Source organism: Lates calcarifer, linkage group LG19, assembly GCF_001640805.2.
Source record: "Lates calcarifer isolate ASB-BC8 linkage group LG19, TLL_Latcal_v3, whole genome shotgun sequence".
In the NCBI taxonomy this organism is placed as follows: domain Eukaryota; kingdom Metazoa; phylum Chordata; class Actinopteri; family Centropomidae; genus Lates; species Lates calcarifer.
The window spans coordinates 1,662,787-1,682,846 of record NC_066851.1 but is presented as its reverse complement, the minus strand read 5'-3'; the positions used below and the strand labels follow the sequence as shown (position 1 = coordinate 1,682,846).

The 20,060-nt window shown below is 39.9% G+C and overlaps 1 protein-coding gene across 2 annotated transcripts; it reads left to right on the top strand.

Moving 5' to 3' along the window:
- Positions 1 to 875: 875 nt before the first annotated feature.
- On the top strand, positions 876 to 19,006 carry vrk1 (VRK serine/threonine kinase 1). Of its 2 annotated transcripts, none has more exons than XM_018697718.2 (13): positions 876 to 982; positions 1,591 to 1,750; positions 2,355 to 2,410; positions 4,236 to 4,305; positions 4,892 to 4,979; positions 6,237 to 6,345; positions 8,477 to 8,569; positions 11,304 to 11,436; positions 12,206 to 12,326; positions 12,814 to 12,869; positions 14,077 to 14,246; positions 17,631 to 17,718; positions 18,652 to 19,006. In XM_018697718.2, the coding sequence occupies exons 2-13, from the start codon at positions 1,591 to 1,593 to the stop codon at positions 18,816 to 18,818; spliced, it is 1,311 nt and encodes a 436-aa protein (XP_018553234.1). In that variant the 5' UTR covers positions 876 to 982; the 3' UTR covers positions 18,819 to 19,006. The 2 variants fall into 2 exon arrangements, with proteins under 2 accessions (XP_018553234.1, XP_018553235.1); XM_018697719.2 differs by lacking the exon at positions 876 to 982 and adding an exon at positions 1,372 to 1,392.
- The last annotated feature ends 1,054 nt before the right edge of the window (positions 19,007 to 20,060 follow it).

Genomic DNA, 20,060 nt, shown 5'->3' with positions numbered 1-20,060 from the left:
AATTTAAGATGGAGCAGAAACGAGAAAGAGTTCTACCAACGGCCCTCTTGGATGTGATATGCTGCTCTTTCCACTCTGTGGGTTGGAAATACAAGACACTAAAGAAACATTATCTTATTCATGAGTTGTGCGCCAGGTTTCAAGTGAAACCCAATATGTCTGTATCCAATGACACATTCAAAATAGGTAAGGCTCTGCACATTTATCTGTTAAATCAGCTTTACAGCAACATTCAGGAGTATCCAATAGGTAAGTAGCATGGTATAGTACACCTTTTGAACATCTGTTCAATGTGCAATGTCAGGTGGTCACATTGACAAACTCATTGATAACCAACTATGCAGCTATTTCAGCATTGTTTTGTTTGTTGCACATTGTCATTACCAATCAATGATACACTGTAAATTAATATTTTCATTATTTTACAGACCATTACTGTTAAACTGTAGTTTAATTGTCAGTTTATCATTGCAGACAGAGTGAAGACATGTCTCAAAAATACATTAACTATAACATAGTAATATGCATCTAATGTTTATTAATTCTGTGTTTTCTCCTTTTTTATCAGCTGTTGACACACCAAAGAAACTAGGTTACAATCACAATTACAAAAGTCAAGAAACATGAAGACAAGTCAGACAACAGAAAACACTGTATGCAATGCAAAATGTGTACAAAGTTGACTCTTGAATGTTCACATGTATTTTTGCATTAAGATCAAGAGCCAACTATCTGTCACATGAAGAAGATGAAACGGCTTCTTCCCTATCTGTTCAGTAAACCCAGTAAACTCATGTATTTCTTATTCCCACCTGGGGTTCAAGCACATACGCTTGCGGAGAATCTTTGCCGTAAGTTACGCAGCGTAGTCGACCAATAGAATAGTAAAGTGTCGTGACGCCACTTCCTGACCGGTAGTTTTGCGGGAAGTTTGGTCCTCATTCATGCTAACCTACAGTCAACGATAAACAACACAGCGAAGGTTTGTATTTATCTTATAATTCAATGAAACGTGTAACTGTCACTTGCATCAGCGATGACGCGGATATTCGGGAGCATTTGTAATCAAACGTCGTCATGCAGCAGCTTACTTGAGATATCGATGCTAGCGAGGCAGTGCAGTTAGCATTGTAGCAAAACAAAATTTATAAAATGTAATGTTACTCGCTACAGCACTTAGCTAACGTAACTTTTGCTTTTTCAGCTGCTTTGTTTTAACGTCAGGAGGCTGTAACCATTGCACTACACATATTGGTATTTAGTGTGTCCTAAATCCTATGTCTAATGAACTTTTATACTATACACACTTCACTAACGGACGTACTCAAGATGTGGTTAGCTAACTTTGCTCGTGAATACAGGAATCAGATACGATACCATGTAGCACCGTAGGTAAAACTCTCTGTTTTTAACTGACATTTCGATAAATTAAAATTAGGTCACACGTGCAACATATTACAACTTGTGGGTCTGTTCACAGTGTACACTTTAGCTCTATTTGACTACGCGTTTAATTGTAAAACACAGTGTTAAACACAATGCTGTTTAACACGCATTAGCGCTAACAGCCACAGATGACTTGCGTTTCAGATGCCTCCAAAAGCCAAGGCAGCAGGGAAGGGCAGAGCTCCAGCTAAGAGGAAGTTGGCAGAGGAGTTCCCTCCTGGAGAAGTCCTGACAGACACCGGGAAGAAGGCCTGGAAACTGGGGGCTCCAATAGGCCAGGGGGGGTTTGGTCTCATATATTTGGGTAAGAATAGATGGAACACAGATGGCCAAGTTCACAGAAACATCTATAGATGATTTTACTGCATTTTTATTATTCATCAGGCTTTATGTTTTTCTTAGGTAAAGGTAATGCCTGAACTCAAGACACTAACCAGTTCAAATCAATTGCAAATCAGCAGTGAATACACTGAGAATTAGTCCTTTTTAGTATCATAACTTATTTATATAACAAGCTGTGAAAACCTATTGTAAGAGCTGATATGGGGCTTCCATTCCTATCTCATGTTTAGATTATAAAAGAAATGTGCATCTGAACAGACTTACTTCTTAAACTGACTTCTACAAGTCTTGTATTTGTGTCTGCTAAGAGTGAAACAACATTTTTACAGCCTTGAATATATGTATTAAAATATTTTGAGTGATTATCCCTTTGAATTGTCATAGACATCTCATCAACATGTCATTTTATTGTATTTTGGGTTCCTGGCAGCTTTGTTAAAATGATAAATCAGACCTGTAGCCAAGTTAGTGCTAAAAAAAAAAGGATACAGTGTACATGGGTTAAAGACAGTCAAAGAGAAAAAAAAATGGCAAATTAACCAGTTATTCGTCTTCTTATTCTCCAGCTGACGAGAATTCTGCAAAATCTGTGGGTGCTGATGCTCGCTATGTCATCAAAGTGGTAAGACTCATATGTGCTAACATGCTTTTCCTTTCATACGCATCATATGTCCACTTCACATAAATATCAGAATGCCTCAGTATGAACACTGCCCACCTGCTGTGTAACTTGGTTTTCACTTCATTGTCTATAGTAGTTTTTGTTTTAGTTTGTGAAGTTTCCAAGTAACTTTTGGAATTTGCCATATGATTTGTAATATACCATACAAAATTCTATTAACATGGCCAGTTTAACTGAAATACATTTTTCCTCAATGTTTCTCTTAAATTATCAGTTATCTGTTCGGGGCCTCATGCATCACGTCAGCTGCCTTTGCTCCTTTAGGCCATGTCTGTTCAATCATTGGCTGTAGTTTCTACAATGTGTTCTATGTGTCCCGTTTAGTGCAATTCACCTGTGTTTTGCCCGTGTCTTTTATTATCATTTTCAACAACCAAAAAAACACAGTCTGACAACAGCTGAAAATCACAGCAGCCTTTCAGGTGCTATTCCCTTTTTTTTGTTTTGTTAGACATTGTCAAATTGTTTTCCAGGCACCTGACCAGACTGCTCCATCAGTTTGAACAGTTTGTTTTGGTTGGTTGGTTAGTTTTCTCTGTTTTTTGGATTGCTATGGGCTCACTGATCTTTGAATCACTGTATCAATATAGATTGATGTATCTTTACACCTATACTAAGTAGGTATTTCCTCTTTATTACATTGGTTTTGTGTATATGGCCAAAGTTACAAAATTGTCTGAGACTTACTTACAATCTACATTGGTGGGTTGGGCAATATGATAATATAGACCACGAGGATGATTTAAATCAGAGATTTTGCTGCACTCTTTATATTATGTTGGTTTGTAGTAATACAGAGATCAGAACTGCTTTATGTGAACATGTTACTCTTTGCTGAGATGGTATTGTTAGTTTGTGCACTTAAGGGTAAAGCACACTAATTGGAGTCCATTCAGTGGATTGGACTCACAGATGACTGTGCATATCAGAGCAGAAACCAGGCCACAAGAAACAAGCCATGAGACTGACGGAACTGTCTGCTGAGCTCAGAGACAGGATTGTGTTGAGGCACAGCTCTGAGAAACTTGCTGCTACATTGAAGGTTCTCAAGAGCACAGTGGCCTCCATAATTCTTAAAGGGAAAACGTTTGGGACAAACAGGACTCTTCCTAGAGCTGGCTGCTCGGTCAAAATGAGCAAACAGGATAGAGGAGGCTTTGCTGACAGAGGTTACCAAGAACCTGATGGCCACTCTGTTTGAGCTCCAGAGATCCTCTGTGGAGATGGGATATCAACAAACAACTAAGTAGGCCACTGTTCTCTTGAAATCCTTGAATACAACAGAACTTTTCTAGCACTGCAGACAGTTCCTTCGACCTCATGGCTTGGTTTTTGCTGCGAGTTAAATTGCCAATGTCATAGCAAGGGGTCTGAATGTGATATTTCAGTTTTTACTTTTAGATAAAGGTGCAAAAAATTCCTAAATTCTTTGTCATTAGGAGGTATTGATTGTAGATTGATGAGGGATTTTTTTTCTTTTTGTTTTAGCATAAGGCTGCAACATAACAAAATGTGAAGAGGTCTGAATACTTTCTGAATGCACTGCATGTTAATCAAACTGTTTCCAGATTTGTAAGCCTGATAAGGGTTCAGACTCATGAATCCATCTATCACACTGGATTTTTAAATTCTATTTCAGTTTTTTTTACCTGCATCTGTGACATGTTTACACCGTCACATTCCCTTGTTTTTACAGTGCTACTTTTGGTTTACATAAATGTTCAATTGAATTTAGACATAAATTTATGTGTTTTTATATCCACAGGAGCCCAGTGAAAATGGACCACTGTTCTCTGAGCTCAAGTTTTACATGAGAGCTGCTAAGCCAGATCTGAGTAAGCCACATTATAATTCCTCATAAACACACACTCCTACACACTAACACACATACCCCTACAAGTATGCTACCAAACCACTCCACAACTCCACAACCACAACCATTACGATCATAGCACACCATAGTCTCCCACCACCAGGGTAAACAAATAAAAGAAAGCTAACTTTCTTAATTAAAAAAGACAATCTTGTAGCAGAGGCATTGGGGGGGGGGGGGGCCCTACAGAGGAGGGAAAGCTTTTGGTGGAAGCGCTGTTGGCCCCCAGGCCACAGCTTTGCATTTTATATAATAACAATCCAAATGTCAATCTCCCCTGACAATTAACTGTTATATTACTAAGGAACCAAAGGCTCATATTTTATTCATGCTGGAATCTCATGTTGTTGGTAAATATTTGTCCCAGCAGCAGATTAGCTTGCAGCCACGCTGCCCAGCTCCCCCCATGGAATTTTACTCTTATTACTTTGAGCATCACAGCCATCACCCAATTACACCAGCACCAGTTAGCAGTGTGTTCATGTATACACAGACGTTTGGGACATTTTAGCCTGAAAGAGATCTTAAAAATTTCTCTTATTCTGCAGTCCAAAGCTGGATGAAGTCTAACAAGTTGAAAAATCTGGGAGTTCCCAGGTATTGGGGCTCGGGTCTGCATGAGAGAGGAGGGAAAAGGTAAGACTTTGACCAGAGAAACTCACACTCAATACTTATTCCCATTCACTTTTTTGTTTTTTCAGAGAAACATATCAGATTTTAGTTTTACTTTCATGAACTTGGCATCTTAGAAAGACCAAAATAACACCTGTTCATTCTACCAGATATTATTTAGATAATAAAAGTATAAAATTCAGACACTGCACAACATATGTCTGTGAAGATGGTCAGTGATGGTTATCCAAAAATAGTCAGAATCAGGGACAGCTGGACTATAAGATGTTTTACCTCTCATCTAAGAGGCTTCAGAGAGCTGAAGAAGTCCTTGATTCAACTTCTCTTGGAAAAGATGTGTATAGGAAATAAGTTAACAGTCCCAGGCTTGGGATGACTTACATTTTCATAAAAAGAGTTAAAGAAAATACAACTTCTTATAATTTTCTTCTTCCTATAATCTTTTGAATTTGACAGACAAACTAATGGGGCTAATGTACTGTGTGAACTCTTTGTAAAAACCATGAAATTGACACTATTTATTTACTTTCTTTTGCAAATTTGCGCTTAAGAATAATATAATATGAAATGATGACGGCAAATTAAAATATCATATCTCTGTTACCTTGTAGAACACAAACAATACATGTTTACAAAGCAACACTAAAGTTTACTCTGTGTGGCTGCTGACAAAAGCAGAAAAGATTCACTAAAAGGCAGCGCCAAAATGAATGGATTACAGGATCTCAGAAGACCTACTATAAATGGCACAGTGTTTTTTGTATTTATTTAAACTAGGTTTTTGCTGGTTTAAATCTGTGAATATCTTTAATTTTGTGAGGTAATGGATAACGATTGGTTTAGAGTGCCCTCTTTTCCCCTGTTTTAGAGAGTAAAAGAGGGGACAAATGATAATTGAGAGGCATATTGAAAAAAATCCATTTGAACTTTAGTTGATTTCTGACCAGAGTTAATTTTAAGATAGAATTTGTAAGAACTAGAAAACTTATGATGACTCAGATATTCTTATCAGCATCTAACAAGCAGTTGTAAAGTCCTGAGTTGTTGTCTTTTACAGGACCTTCAGACATTGCCAAATGTTTTGAGAACTGACTTAACATTTTTCTCTCTGGCCTGAAAAAGGCCTATTTTGAGAAACAAATTATAGCCTGATCAGTACAACGAAAAGCTCTGTAGTGGCTTACTGCAGTTACACCAGTAAGTAAAAGAGCTTATCTGACACATCAGAGGTATTAAAGAAGTCCTCTCTGTGCCTTCCAGGTACAGGTTCATGGTTATTGACAGGCTTGGCACAGACCTGCAGAAGAAGTTTGAAGAATATGGAAGGAGGTTCCCCAGGAAACTGGTTCTGCAGCTTGGTCTTCGACTGGTTGGTTATTTCATGATCAAGTGGTTTCATTTTGCTTTAACACTGATTTGCAGTTACATGTGGCATTATTAATGATTTGATAATGACTTTGAGGACATCATATCTCTCCTAGCTCTAAACATCCCACTGCACCAAAAAGTCAAAAGTGAAGTTGTTGGGACAATTTCTGCAGCCCCACGCTGCGTTTTAGCATACTATACCACATTGTTTTGGTTTATGGGGTTAGCCACTTTACTTTGTAGTTCCTTATGGCAGTAGTTTTACAAGTATGCAATCTGAGAGTAGGATTAAAGGGGTTTCCCTGATCATCCAGGTGTCACAGATTGAATTTTGGTTATCTTTGACCTTGTTTATACCTGGTATTAACATGAAATCTGGTGTTAACAAGTGTTCTTGTCCCAAATCTGCCTACACAATGATAGGATCTCAGTATGAAAATTAGAAAGATGGAGGTGGGAAGGAACTAAGGAAAGACAGAACAGATTATCCTGAGGTGTGGCCATAATCTCCAAAGTGTCGATGTTTGACTGTCACATTTGAAAACGTGGAGTTTGAGCAAATGAGGACTAACAGACAAGTTGTTCATATTAATTAAAACAAACCCACATAACATAACTATGAAACTAAGGTGCGGAATTAACGTTGTGCCATTCATTTGCAGTGCCTCTGCTTTACATTGACAACGTGACATTACTATAAGACAGTAGCATTTTACAGAGTCGGCAAACAACCTGACCTTTATTCTCAATTTTTTCCCTGTGTGATACTGAATCCAAAATGCTTCCTCCCTATTTCTCAGGTGGTTCAGTGTCAGGTTTATCCTCTCAGCACATCTCACTAGCTTGTACCATTGCATTAACAAAGAAAACATCTTAATGTATTAACAGATCAGCAGGGCATGCACTGTAATTTCAATGTCAGGGAATTACAAAAAGGCACTGATAACTATGAGAACAGTCATACTGTAACAAAGTAATCAGAGCAAGGCGGGATGCTTACAAGAACTACTGCTAGATCAGCTACTCTTGCCATGTGACCCTGTTTTGCACGTTACACTGGTCTTTCAAGAGTCTTCTGAAGTGATACTGCTGTATGGGCTGCTACTTATTTTTCTTGTTGGTAGTTTTTTGATGGCCAGCTTGAAGATAGAAAGAAGAGGTAGGGTCAGATGGCAGATACACTCAAAAAGATCACAGACTTTTCCTGTTGCAGACTGATGGAGCACAGCATGGTGATGCACATGCAGCATGTCCAAGCAATAACTGTTGTGAGTGACTATTGCGTTGCTTGATCAGCCATGACCCAGGGACCAAACTGTAGTTTTTGCCTGCAGTCTGCAAGACCAAAGGAGGCACATCATGCTTGCCTGTTTCTTCAACATTTGTGAGGTTGTGCACTGTAAATATGTGTCCCAGAGTCAGACTGTCAAGTTCAGTTCTTCTGCGTCATTCTAAGGTACCTGAGGGAGGGTGTTTGGCGCAAACGATCTGAACTGTGACACAGTGGTAAGTGGAATGCTCTGTCACGTGCCCACTCATAGTACGTTTTTTGGCTGCACCACACAGTTGCAGCTCCCCACCTGCCCTACTCAGCCAGATATGGCTCTCTGGGATGTCTTCCTCTTCCCCAAAATGAATTCTTGTTGTTTTGATAGTTTGGAGGACATCTTGCATGTGTTGCAGATGGTGCTTGATGCGTTTACAGAATGGAATTCACAGGGAGTATTCCAAGCACAGCAAGAGTGCGGGAGCAGTGTATCGCTGCATTAGGAGACTGCTTAGAAGGTGATGGCAGCCAAATTTAAATTGGGTATGGTTTGGCTTGTTATTGGCACAGTCTCTGAGTTTTTTGATCTCGTAGGCCTTGTATGTCCAAACTGTTCAGATGTCATACACACTTGACTGAATCACAGTGTGAGTAAGACATATCGAGATGTGGTCCAGCAGACCCAAATTACTGATACTGATTACTGACAGGTATTTACACCTGTATTAACATGCTTTTTTTCTTAGCCCAGACAACACGTATCTAGGTCAGAAAAGAGGTCTTTGTTTTGGAAGTCAAATTAACAAACAAAAAAGATGTGTTTTGTCAGTACTAACATTAGATCATTTTTTGCTTTCTTGTTTAGCTGGATATTCTGGAGTACATCCATGACCACGAGTATGTGCATGCTGACATTAAAGCATCCAACCTCATGTTGAGCCACAGTGATCCCAACCAGGTTGGTAGAACTTAAAGCATAATGACTGAAATCATATTGTGTTTATATTCTGGGGAAATTTTCAGACTTGCACTGCTTCATTGGATTCAATTAGGACCTGGGGAAGAGGGGGGTATTAGATGACAACAGCAAAGAGCTTTCTAACAAACAAGGGCAGGGCCAATTTAATTTGATGAATAATATATCATTGGTGGTATTATTAAAGCGCTATTTATAAATGACTATTTAAAAACCAACCCCTCTGGATTTTAATAGGGATGCAACGATACCACTTTTTTCCGAAACCGATACTTTGATCTGAGTACTTGCTGATACCGAGTACCGATACGAGTACTTATTAATGCCATTACACTTCGTACATTTACTTGAAAACATGTTTTATTTTCATCAGATATTGTTTCATTTTCTGGCTGTTAAGAAATTGCTGTGACTGAAATTGGAACATTCCATCATATATGGCACTGCCACACATTTTACTCAAATAGAAGTACTGTTAAAGTACTGTTATTGACATTTTAGCATTCAACTGCATCTTTCTTTAACAAACAGAATATCTTCAAGGCAGGAGTAGGCTAAGGCGGAATGTTTAAAATGTCCAACTATTTCAGCCACGCTCCTCTGTGCTAAAAGCCCCTCATTAACAGCCAGCTGGAGGGTGTGTGCGACACACGGCAGGCTCAGGAGTCCAGCGTCACTCATGGCTTTGATCATGTTTTTCACATTATCACGTAGCACAACATGAACAGAACTTTTAGGGACCCTCCATGTCTGAAGCATGTTATCAAACACACCTGCGATGGCTTGGCTGGTGTGTGAACCCCTAAAATGTTTTACATGTAGGACGACTCTTCGCGGAGTAAAGTCCTCGTCAATCCGCTGTGCAGTTAAACTGATGAGGGACACCAGGCTAACGCTGCTCCATCCAAATATCTATTGTGAAGCTGAGGGCTGAAATGTTTTGCAACAGGCTGCGGATGTGCCTCTTCACAAAGTCATGTAGCTTTGGCAACACGTGTGTCAGTGATGTGGTGTTGGCTAGGGACCTCATACCTCAGCTCCAGTACACTGAGAAGACGTCTAAATCCCATATTATCAACAACCGACAATGGCTGGTTATCAAGAGCAATGTACTGGGTCAGAGCCTCTCTTCCTTATTTTCACTGCACGCAGGGTTGTCTCTTAGCATCTTCTCCCTCTTCTCCAGAGTTTGCTGCAAAGTTGGTTGTTGCTGTTTGCCATTATTAGCAAAAGCTTTGAACTCAGCGTTGTGTTGGTTTTTTAGATGTTTTATCAGATTGCTTGTGTTGAAAGTACTCACTTTTGTCCCTCTTCTTGACAACTTTTTGCAGTCCGCTTTACTTTAGTCACCATCATCCACTTTGAAATACCTCCACACCGCCAACATTGCTCCTCCTTGCCCTCAATTAGCACCTGACCGCCCAAGTGAACGTCACGCTTGCCGTAAAGTGGTATCGGGTGCTGTGGTATTGGAACACTTTTACGAGTACGAGTACAGGAACAGGGTATCGGACCAATACCAGATACTGGTATCGGTATCAGTGCATCCCTAGATTTTAATGTTAGATAATTTGTAGCTGTGCTAATTTTGCTATTTTTTTTCCTGGAGTTACAGCCATGTAAAAATACTCCATTACAAGTAATGAATGAAAATCTCAATCCTACCTTCAGACTCATTACCTCTTTGCTTGACATCATGGGAAAATCAAAGGAAATAAACCAAGACCTCAAAAAACAGGAATAGACCTCCACAAATCTGCTATTTGTATGGTAGCAATTTCCAAATGACTAAAGGCACCATGTTCATCTGTACATAGTATGCAAGCAGATTACAGTTTGCAACTGCACATGGGGACAAAGATCTTAGAGGAAAAAATGAAAAAATTGAACTGTTTGGTCTTAATGACCATCGTTATGTGACTACAAGCTGAATAACACCATCCCATCTGTGAAACACGGGTGGCAGCATCATGCTGTGGGGGTGCTTTGCTGCAAGTGCTGCAATTGGCATCACGAGGAAGGAAAATTATGTGGATATTTTGAACATCTCAACACATCAGCCAGAGAGTGGAAGGCTACCTGAAATGTTTGGCCCGAGATAAACAAGCTAAAAGCAATGCTACCAAATACTAACATTAATACTAACTAAATGTACGCCAGATAATTAGACGTCTGAAATGTGATGACTACACAGAAGTCAGAAATCTAAACGGGTGAAACCACTTGTTTCATCTTTAACTGTGTGTTGTACTTTAAAAGCTTGTTGCATTATCCACTGTATAAAATCTTCATCTTAAAAGTAACTAGTAACTAAAGTTGTCAAAAAAATGGAGTGGAATAGAACACATTATTTCCCACTGATATGTAGTGGAGTGGAAGTATATAGTAGCATAAAAATGAAATACTCATGTAAAGTACAAGAACCTCAAAATTGTACTTAAGTACAGTACTTGTGTAAATATACTTACTCTCCACCACTGCTAAATAATAACAATGAAGCTTATGTACGTGGAATTACAATTTCAATTCCAAAGAGAATGAAATCACCTGCTCCTCCTGCTTTTAGTCCACAACCACCAGTGAAATCTGTATTCTCTATTATAAAGTTTGATTCCTGGAATCATTACAGACATATATTTGTATAAAAGTGTTAAATGTGACTCTTGGTTTGTGCATGTCTGTATGCATGCCTGAATCACTGTTTTGTGAACTGTAGATTTTCTTAGTAGATTATGGGCTGGCATATAGGTACTCACCTGATGGCATCCTGAAAGAGTACAAGGAAGACCCCAAGAGATGTCATGATGGCACCATCGAGTTCACAAGCATTGACGCCCATAAAGGAGCATGTAGGTATATTACTACAGGTATACTATTTTGACTAGTATTTTGACTCCAAATACAAATTAATAAAGCATACTGCCAGACCTGTAATTGTAAAGGGAAAGCCACATTGGGATTAGCAGTATTACCACTACATAGAAACTGATTCTTATAGCATGAGGCAGATATATCTCTTCACATTAAGGTAATTTCCCAAGTATGTAAAAATGACTTCCCAAAAAAAGTGGAAGAAAAATCACTTACATTTTATTTTGAAAGCATCAATCATTGTTTTGAGAAATCTCCATATTCACTTTTTTTTTGAGTGTCAGTATCTCTGCGTTACGTACAGAGCTGCAAACTGACCGAGATCAAACTAACAAGATACAGTGTGTTTGTGGGAGTAAATTTGAACTGCTAGGCTAGCCTGTTTCCCCATACTACCAGTCTTATTGCTAGGTTAGCAAGGCTAATCATATTCTAACTCCAGTTACGTAGTTAACACACAGATATGAGACTGATATTTACATCCTTGTCTCACTTTTTCAAAGAAAGAAATCTGCCAATTTCCACAAATTTGAATTGTTCCTTTTTTAAAAAACATTTTTGTAAGCTAGAATTTAATTTGGTATAATAATAATAATAGTTTTAAAAATACACGGTCAATCAAATTGTGATATTCACAACTTGATAACAGTGCATCGCCACTTTAAATGTTGGCATTGCTATTAATGACAGCACTTAAAAGTAGCTGCTGGCAGTGTTCGCTGCTGCTGATGTGTTTGTTGGTGCTAGCTCCATCCAGGCGGAGCGACCTAGAGATCCTGTCCTACTGCATGGTTCAGTGGCTGTGTGGTCGGCTGCCCTGGGAGGACAAGCTACAGGACCCCATCTATGTCAGAGACTCCAAAATCAAGTGAGAGAAGAACAACTTCATCATTTCTGAGTAGCAGTACCACTGTAGATGTGTGTTGTGGTGTGGTGTGGCAAATGAAGGATCGGGAGAGGATGCTGGGTCCGTAGTTGTTTTTTTGGCACCCTTGTTAAGACATCCCCAAAGCGGCTGTGTGTGTGGGTGGTGTTAGGATCGGCTCCCTCTTTTACAGCCAGAAAGCATTTTTTTTCCTACTATTAATCTACTGTAATATAAATTGTAGATTTTATGAAACATGAGTAACAAACAGTTTTTTTTTTTTTTTACAAAAAGATATGTTGAACTGTACAGAAAAATAAGAACAACTTTGTTGAACTTAACTGTGAAGAGATAAACTTGACATGGCATAGGTCCTTTACAGCCAGAAAAAGCTTTAGCATTTTTACCTTCAAAGTAGATTGAGGTGTATTAAACTGAGAATTTTCAAACTTGTGGGAAAAAAATCATGACGCTTGTTTCTCCCTTACAGGTGTCAAGAAAACATCTCACAGTTTATGACCAAATGTTTCTCACAAGACAAGCCAGGTGAGACAGATACAAACACAGGTGGCAAACACAGGGGTGGGTGTAGATGTGTCATTGCCATTAATAACAACAGACAACCAGTAAAAATCCACTAACAATCCCCTTTATCCACCAATTTCTCTAGCCGCTCAATGGCCCAGTAGTGTAGTTCTTTTTGTATTTTCCAGCTGTGGTTAAACCTGTCCTCCTGCATCAAGAGCATTAATCAGAGAAAGGTTGAGACCGAATTTCATCAACATCATCTCACTATACTCAGCAGACACACACACACACACATACACATAAAGGGAAAATGGCTTTGGTTCCAGCAAAGTAAATGAGATCATTCATTTATCTTCATCCTCATCTAATTATAATTTTTAAAAGCAATGTCCACCTTGGTTCTCATAAGGATAGTAAGTCCAACGATGTGCACAACAGCAGGCATTTTTAGCTGCGGCTGTAAATGACAACTTTGACGTTTGTTGTCTCACTGTGGTAAGAGTAGCCATTTTAATGATTAGATTAGATTAGATAGATGCTTTATTAATCCGCACCGGAAATTCAATGTTGGCATTTTGACCTGCAGGCAGTGTGTTGGTTCAGGCATAGAAGGCAAACACAAAGCGTCACACCTCCTTCCTTCTGCTCTGTTGAGTACAACCAAACTGTTGTTTGCAACTCCATCTGTGTTTGTGTTTGTGACTGTGTGTCAAGTCTGAAAAAAATCACACCAAACAGAATTAAGTGTGATGCTGGAACCAGAGTAGAACATTATGGTGATGACAGTGTGTTTGAACAAAGTAGTAGTAGTAGGTAGGAGGAGGAGGAGGAGTCTAACATAAAGAGAGGGATGTTCAAGTCCAGTCAGGCTTATTTTTTAGTCTCCTAAAATAAAACACGGATCAAAGTACTTCATTAGCTGGCTTAACCTAAAACAAAATGACGACATGCAGAAGACAAATAATATAAGGGGAAGAGAACACATCAAGAAGACTTGATGTTTAATTTAATTCAATTTCATTTGAAGGAGTCCCTGAAGGAGTCATCCCGAAGGCATCAATAAAGTCAAGTCTAAGTCTGTTGATATACTGGTGCCTGTACAAAGATATAACAGATATACCTAACCTGACTGACCTATTCTGGTACCACTGAAATGAACATAGGGGCAAGCAGCTAATTGTAGGCTTTTATTTTATAATGAACTAATAGTGTCACTCTGTTGCAGATGAAATCCAGAAATTCATGGAAGAGGTTAAATCTCTGGGATACCAAGACAAACCACCCTACGAGAAGTTGCGCTCCATCCTGCAGGCTGGTCTGAAGACCATCCAGGCTAAAGATGATGGCAAGCTCGAGTTCACTCCCATCAATGGAGCTATATCACCTCCTGCCAAGGTCAGCACACACTCACGCTAAAATCAAGAGCAACTTGAGTGACCTGAGTAATAAAACTTCTGAATGGGAATTCTCTGCTTCTTCCCAGACTCATTTTATTGCGGGTCATGTAGGATCATTTAGCTCTAAAGGGCTAGTATTTGGCTATGGCTGGCCTTTCAGAGAGGCTATCGCCAAGGTGTTGCTGCATATAGGGATGAGTATCTACCAGTGCCTTACCAGGTCTCAACTACACCTGCCAGTAGGAAGTGGTGAACATGGGCAATGGAGGTAGAAGTATTAGAGAGAGAAGTACTAATTCTTAAGTCCTACATTCAAAATGTTATTTGAGTAAAAATACAAAAGTAGGGATGTACGACATTGTATTGTTTGTGATATACCTGGAAAAAGTAAGAATGAGCCTTCCTGCGATAATAACAAAAACTCTAGTTGATGACATATTTGTGCATGCGACGCACTCGCAGCCTGCAGCTCTGGTGCAGAACGAGAACAAGCATGGTGGAAGGCAAAGTTGAAGTCGAGGAGGAGTTCAACGCTAAACAAGGAGCTACCTCCTGTAAAATTATACAGACGTCCATCCCAAACGTCTGAAAGTCAGACCAAAATATCAGCAATTTTTAGTCCATCCCTATAGAGAAGTACTATCAGCAAAATGTTTAAAGTATCAAAGTAAAATGACTCATGCAGAATGGCCTATTTCAGAAATTACAGTATTATATGAGAATTTATAGTCTGTTGGATTATGATTGTTGTTGTAGTGTATTTGTTCCTCAAGGGATAATTAGAGGCATCAAGTGTGCAAAGAAGGTATACATAGACAACAGCAGCTTGTTTGCTCCTGCAGGCCACAGGTCGCCACATGAGCAGCGCCCCTTACATGCTCCTTACAGCCTACTACAATACACTCACCAAGCACCTGTGCACATGCTTATTGATGCAGTTATCCCATGAACCAATCACTGGCAGCAGTGCAGTACATAAAATCATGCAGGCACACGGCAGGTGCTTCTGTTAATGTTCACATCAAACATCAGAATGGGGAAATACCAGAGACAAAATACATCCAGTGAACAGCAGTTCTGTGGACGGACACATTGATGAGAGATGTCAGGGGAGAAAGATCAGACTGGTTGGAATTGATAGAAAGGCTATAGTAACTCAGACAACCACTCTTTACAACTGTGGTGAGCAGAAAAGTGTGAGGTGGATTGGGTACAACAGGAGAAGACCACTTTGACTTCCACTCCTGTCAGCCAAGAACAGAAATCTGAGGCTGCAGTGAACACAGGTTCATCAGAACTAGACAGTTGAAGACTTGGAAGAGGTGGCCTGGTCTGATGAAACTGGATTTCTGCTGAGGTACTGTTCTACTAGCTCACTAGGGGTAAGATAAACAACCAGGTGGTTGAAGGCACCCAAGTTTTTAGCTGATGGTTTGACATTTGCTGATGGGGGGCCAAGACTGTGCTGTGGGATGGGGCTGGAGTCAGGAGGGCGAAATTAATCATTTATTTAAATTTATTTTCATTTAACTGCATGCATATTCATATCCAGTGACCATCAATTTAGCTAGCTTAAATTTCAACTGCCATTGTCTTTTCCTCTTAGGGAGTTCGAACTCCTGAGAACAGGACACAGTACAATCAATTTGCTTGCTAGTTAGATGCTTGTTAGATGCCTGATGACCTGCTGATCTCACCCACTCAGTGGGTCGTCACATCTCCAAAAAAACATCACAGCAAATTTCCAAATAGGCACCACAGGCAATATTGATAAATTTAGCACATGTTGTAAATAATGTTGAAAAATGGACCAAAATTAGAACATCATAAAATCTCTGCAGTTGCCACTGGTTTGTGTGAAATGCATTCTGGGATACTTAAAGCAAGAACATTTCAAGTCATTTAAACTGCTCATGGCTAGATGTAGACTTCATGAATTGGAGCAGAGCTTGGAAAGTGAGAGCATTTCACAAAGACATAACAGACAAGATCACAGATTGAGGTGGTCTGACTCTGCCTGCAAACAGGTCATAGACATGCATCAATGGCTACTTACATGACGAAATGCTGAAAGACTGAGGCTAAATCTTTCCTGAAATCTGTAGATTTATAACTTTAACATTTAACAGCACTTAGCAGTTAAAGTGTATGTATTCTAACAGGTTTACTTTCTAACATTTACTTTATTTACAAGTCAGTCAGTGTTTGTTTCCTGCTTTCCATCCTCTTGTTTTCTCTCCATCCCTCCTCCTCCTTGCGCTCTTTCCCTCTCTGTCCCTGTCTTGCTCTCTTGGTCTCTGTGCATATGGAAGATGCCACCGGGGACATGACGTTGCCAGCCGAAGGGTTACCGGACCCCTGCGCTGGTTATTGTATGTAATTATCCCGCCAATCTGTTCACCTCAGCGGGTGTCAAATGGTGATCATGAGGTAGCAATTGTCAAAATGGAGGCAAAAATGGAATGGGGGGCAGGGGGTGAGTGATAGTTCAGACTGAGAGTGGAGCTTCATTATGGAGGCCCAGGAAGGAGGTGGACGGACAGAGGACTTGATTGCCTTCGTTAAGTGCAGCACATTCTTAGGGGCCGCCATCTCTTTCTGCTTCCTCAGCAGACCCCACACTCGCTCTGATTTCTGTACAGGACAGAAATAATACAGTCATAGTTTATGGAAAACTCTTTGCTGTATTAGCAGTGATTCTGGGAAACCTTCAACTTTGGTGACCCCACTGGTAAAATGCACTTTACAAGCAGAGGAAAGGAAAGCCAGAGTGTTTGTTCGCTGCTTTGAGGTCACAACAGTGGAACAAATAATTGGATGCTTTAATGGATTAATGTCTGCAAGGTCTTGGTGGCTGATGAGATGGTAGAATGATAAGTGCTGTGGCTTAGATTTCACACAGAAGCCTGGAGGCTCTGAGAAGTCCGGTCGCCTCATCACCATGTCAAGGCCTCATCTCATTGTTTGTCCCTTCATTCTTCTCATCAGATACTGCAGTGCTCAAGGGCTTTCACAAACTCCCTGCTTTTAATTTTAGTTAAAAACAAAATGGCTTAATTTAAGGACATTTAACTCTTTAAAAAGACCATGTCACTCTTTGTATTGTATTTGGATTATTTTGATGGTAGATGTGATGTCCATCAGGACATTTCCTGCTTAACTACAGTGGTGCAACAAAAAGTCAACTCATTATGTCAGTTTTTCAGAGGGAGAAGAAAGGCTTTTATATGTTCTGAAAAAGGGACACAGCAACAAATAGTACATGACCCACAACTGAGTTACAGGCTTAAATGTCTACATATGTCCATGTTCACTCACCTTCTGACTGACAGCAACAAGCTAATGCTCCTCCTGTTCTCTTCTGTTCTTCTTCTCCCTCCAGAAAATTACCAAGAGAAAGAAAGCAGCAGATGAAGAGAGTGAGGCTGATGGAAGCCCCATAAAGAAAAAGAGAGTCGCAAAGAAAAAAGGTATGATCCACGATGTGTGAGTCTGTGTGTGTGTGTGTGTGTGTGTCCTCCTGTCCATTTACAGCCCTTTTCTATTGCAGAAACTTTTCTGAAAATGTGTCCCCTTGTCATGGTTTGTTTTGTTTCCATTGCTCTGTTCTTGGAAATAACAGGTGATAATAAATGAATGAAAGTACTTTCAGGGGTTGGAAGAAGTGTTATTGGTCTCGACTGCTCAAGCAGACGGACCACACCGACTACACACAACAGCTACCACCATTTTATAGTTGGATCGGGGACAACCGCAAAAACATCACACTGACATTATATCTGACAGGGAAACCCTCTCAACTATACTTTCAATTAAAGATGAAAATTCAAAAAAGCTAAAAGACAAACCATGATGTCCTGGCATCGCTGACGTTTGTAGGAAAAAAGGTGTCAGCGTGTACAGTGGAGCAAACCACAAAGTAAATAGCCTGGTTTGTAAAACATATAGTAACAAGACCTTCCAAATACATTTAAAGTTCAAGTAATAGCCCAAAATTAGGCTGTTACATTCCTTCAATGGAAAAAGTGCTATCATTAGCATGCTAACATCACCATGCCAATGGCAATGCTAAATTGCTGATGTTAAACAGGTGTAATAATAATAATTATCTGGCATGTTTGCATGTTAATATTTACTAATTGGCACTAGACAAAGTACAGCTGAGGCTGCTGAGAATGTTGTTAGTTTTGCAGGAATTTGGTCAACAAAATACCTTCACTTCCACTGTACAGAGGTGAAGTTAGAAACCTCAGCATTGTATGGTTGCAGGCAGTTTTTGCCCAGTTGCATGAAATGTGTTTAGACTGAGTAAAGTGAAAGACTTTGTAAGCAGTCCAATTATGTGTCTTTTAAGGGCAAATGTTTTACTGCCCTGCTTAAATCTGATGGACTTTCCCTTGCAGAAGTGAATGGAGTGAAGAAGAGTCCCAAAAAGACTCCCAGACCAAGGACAGTGCCCAGCACTGCAAAACAGGGTGACCCCAAATCCAGACTAGTGGAGATGGGGACCCAGACCTCACCTGGACTCGCCCAGAAATCCAGAGGCAGACCCAAGAAAACTAGCACCTAAACATCCACCTCTGTCTGCACTCCTCCCTCATGCTGTGCTTCTTAAAAATTAACTTTTTTAAGTTTTGATGGTATGATTTTCTATCTGTTACACACTGATTGTGTTTGATCTTTGATTGTGTTTGATTTGGTTAAAGTCAGACTCTTTGTAATAAAGAAGAAATTAAACTGTTCAACTTTTGTTTTCAATGAATGGTTTCCAGGCTGTTCTCTTGATTGAAACCAAGCTGCTGCTGATGTTAGCTCAGGTTGTTGCTAGATGCTTAGCTTGTTTTTAGGTTAGGATTCCTGAATTATCCACGAGGCCTCATTGAATAAAGCAGTTTCAGATTGAAAAAAAAAATCACTCTTTCTCAGCGACGTGGACGTGCTCAGCTTGTTTCTTTGATAACTGAAGATCCTGACTTAACACGTGATGCATGGACAGCTCTCATGCTGGATTTTTTTTTTTGTCACTGTTACATTGACGGTGGCCGGAACATTTCAGGCATGACAACATATTTTAGCTTGGGTGGAGAGCACATGTTAATTATGACGTCAGGACTAATTGACTTAAAAGTAATCAAAATGCCCATCCCTAACACAAATTCAGCCTACCTGTGATATGATGTTGTGGCTGACAAATTTCCAGCATCAGGTCCAAATATAAGTCTTAGGAGCAATGAATGGGCCTGTAGTGTAACATAATGGGAGAACAGCAATGTGGTATTTGGGACGCCCCATAACACCCTGACAGAAAGGGTGGCATGTCAGAATTTTTTGCGTTTTGTGTGACTTTTCCTACAACGCGTTGATCGATAAGATGACTGAGCGCTCTCTGGTGTAAACGGTGTTGGCATCATTGGCATGCTTGACAGTGCTTAACAGCATCTTCTCAATGTATTGAACCCCATCCCTGTCAACATACAAGTAACTGAATGAATTTGAAGATAATGTCCTCCTGAGTGTCCAGCAACGGCAGCTGCTCTGTATGAATGTTCTAAACATGTTAAGGTGAGGAAACTGCTGTGAAATTCTTTCTTCAGTTGAAAATATCTGTAGATTGGAAGGATTGTTCCTGGGTGTGATAGTGGGAGTGGTTATGTTTTCACCTGTCTGGTCTGTATGTGTGTGTGTGTGTGTGTGTGTGTGTGTCAACATGGCAAATTGTGGACCTGCACACAGCTACAGTAGCAGGAACTACCACAGAGGCAGTGTTGACTTTGGCTGTTTGTGTGTTTATGAGCAGATTTTGTCATCACTG

Bases quoted from the DNA above. Each gene is read 5' to 3' on its own strand.
- vrk1 (XM_018697718.2), top strand. From the start codon at position 1,591: ATGCCTCCAAAAGCCAAGGCAGCAGGGAAGGGCAGAGCTCCAGCTAAG. The intron at 1,751-2,354 runs GTAAGAATAGAT...CTTATTCTCCAG, and splicing joins GTTTGGTCTCATATATTTGG to CTGACGAGAATTCTGCAAAA. The intron at 17,719-18,651 runs GTATGATCCACG...TTTCCCTTGCAG, and splicing joins GAGAGTCGCAAAGAAAAAAG to AAGTGAATGGAGTGAAGAAG.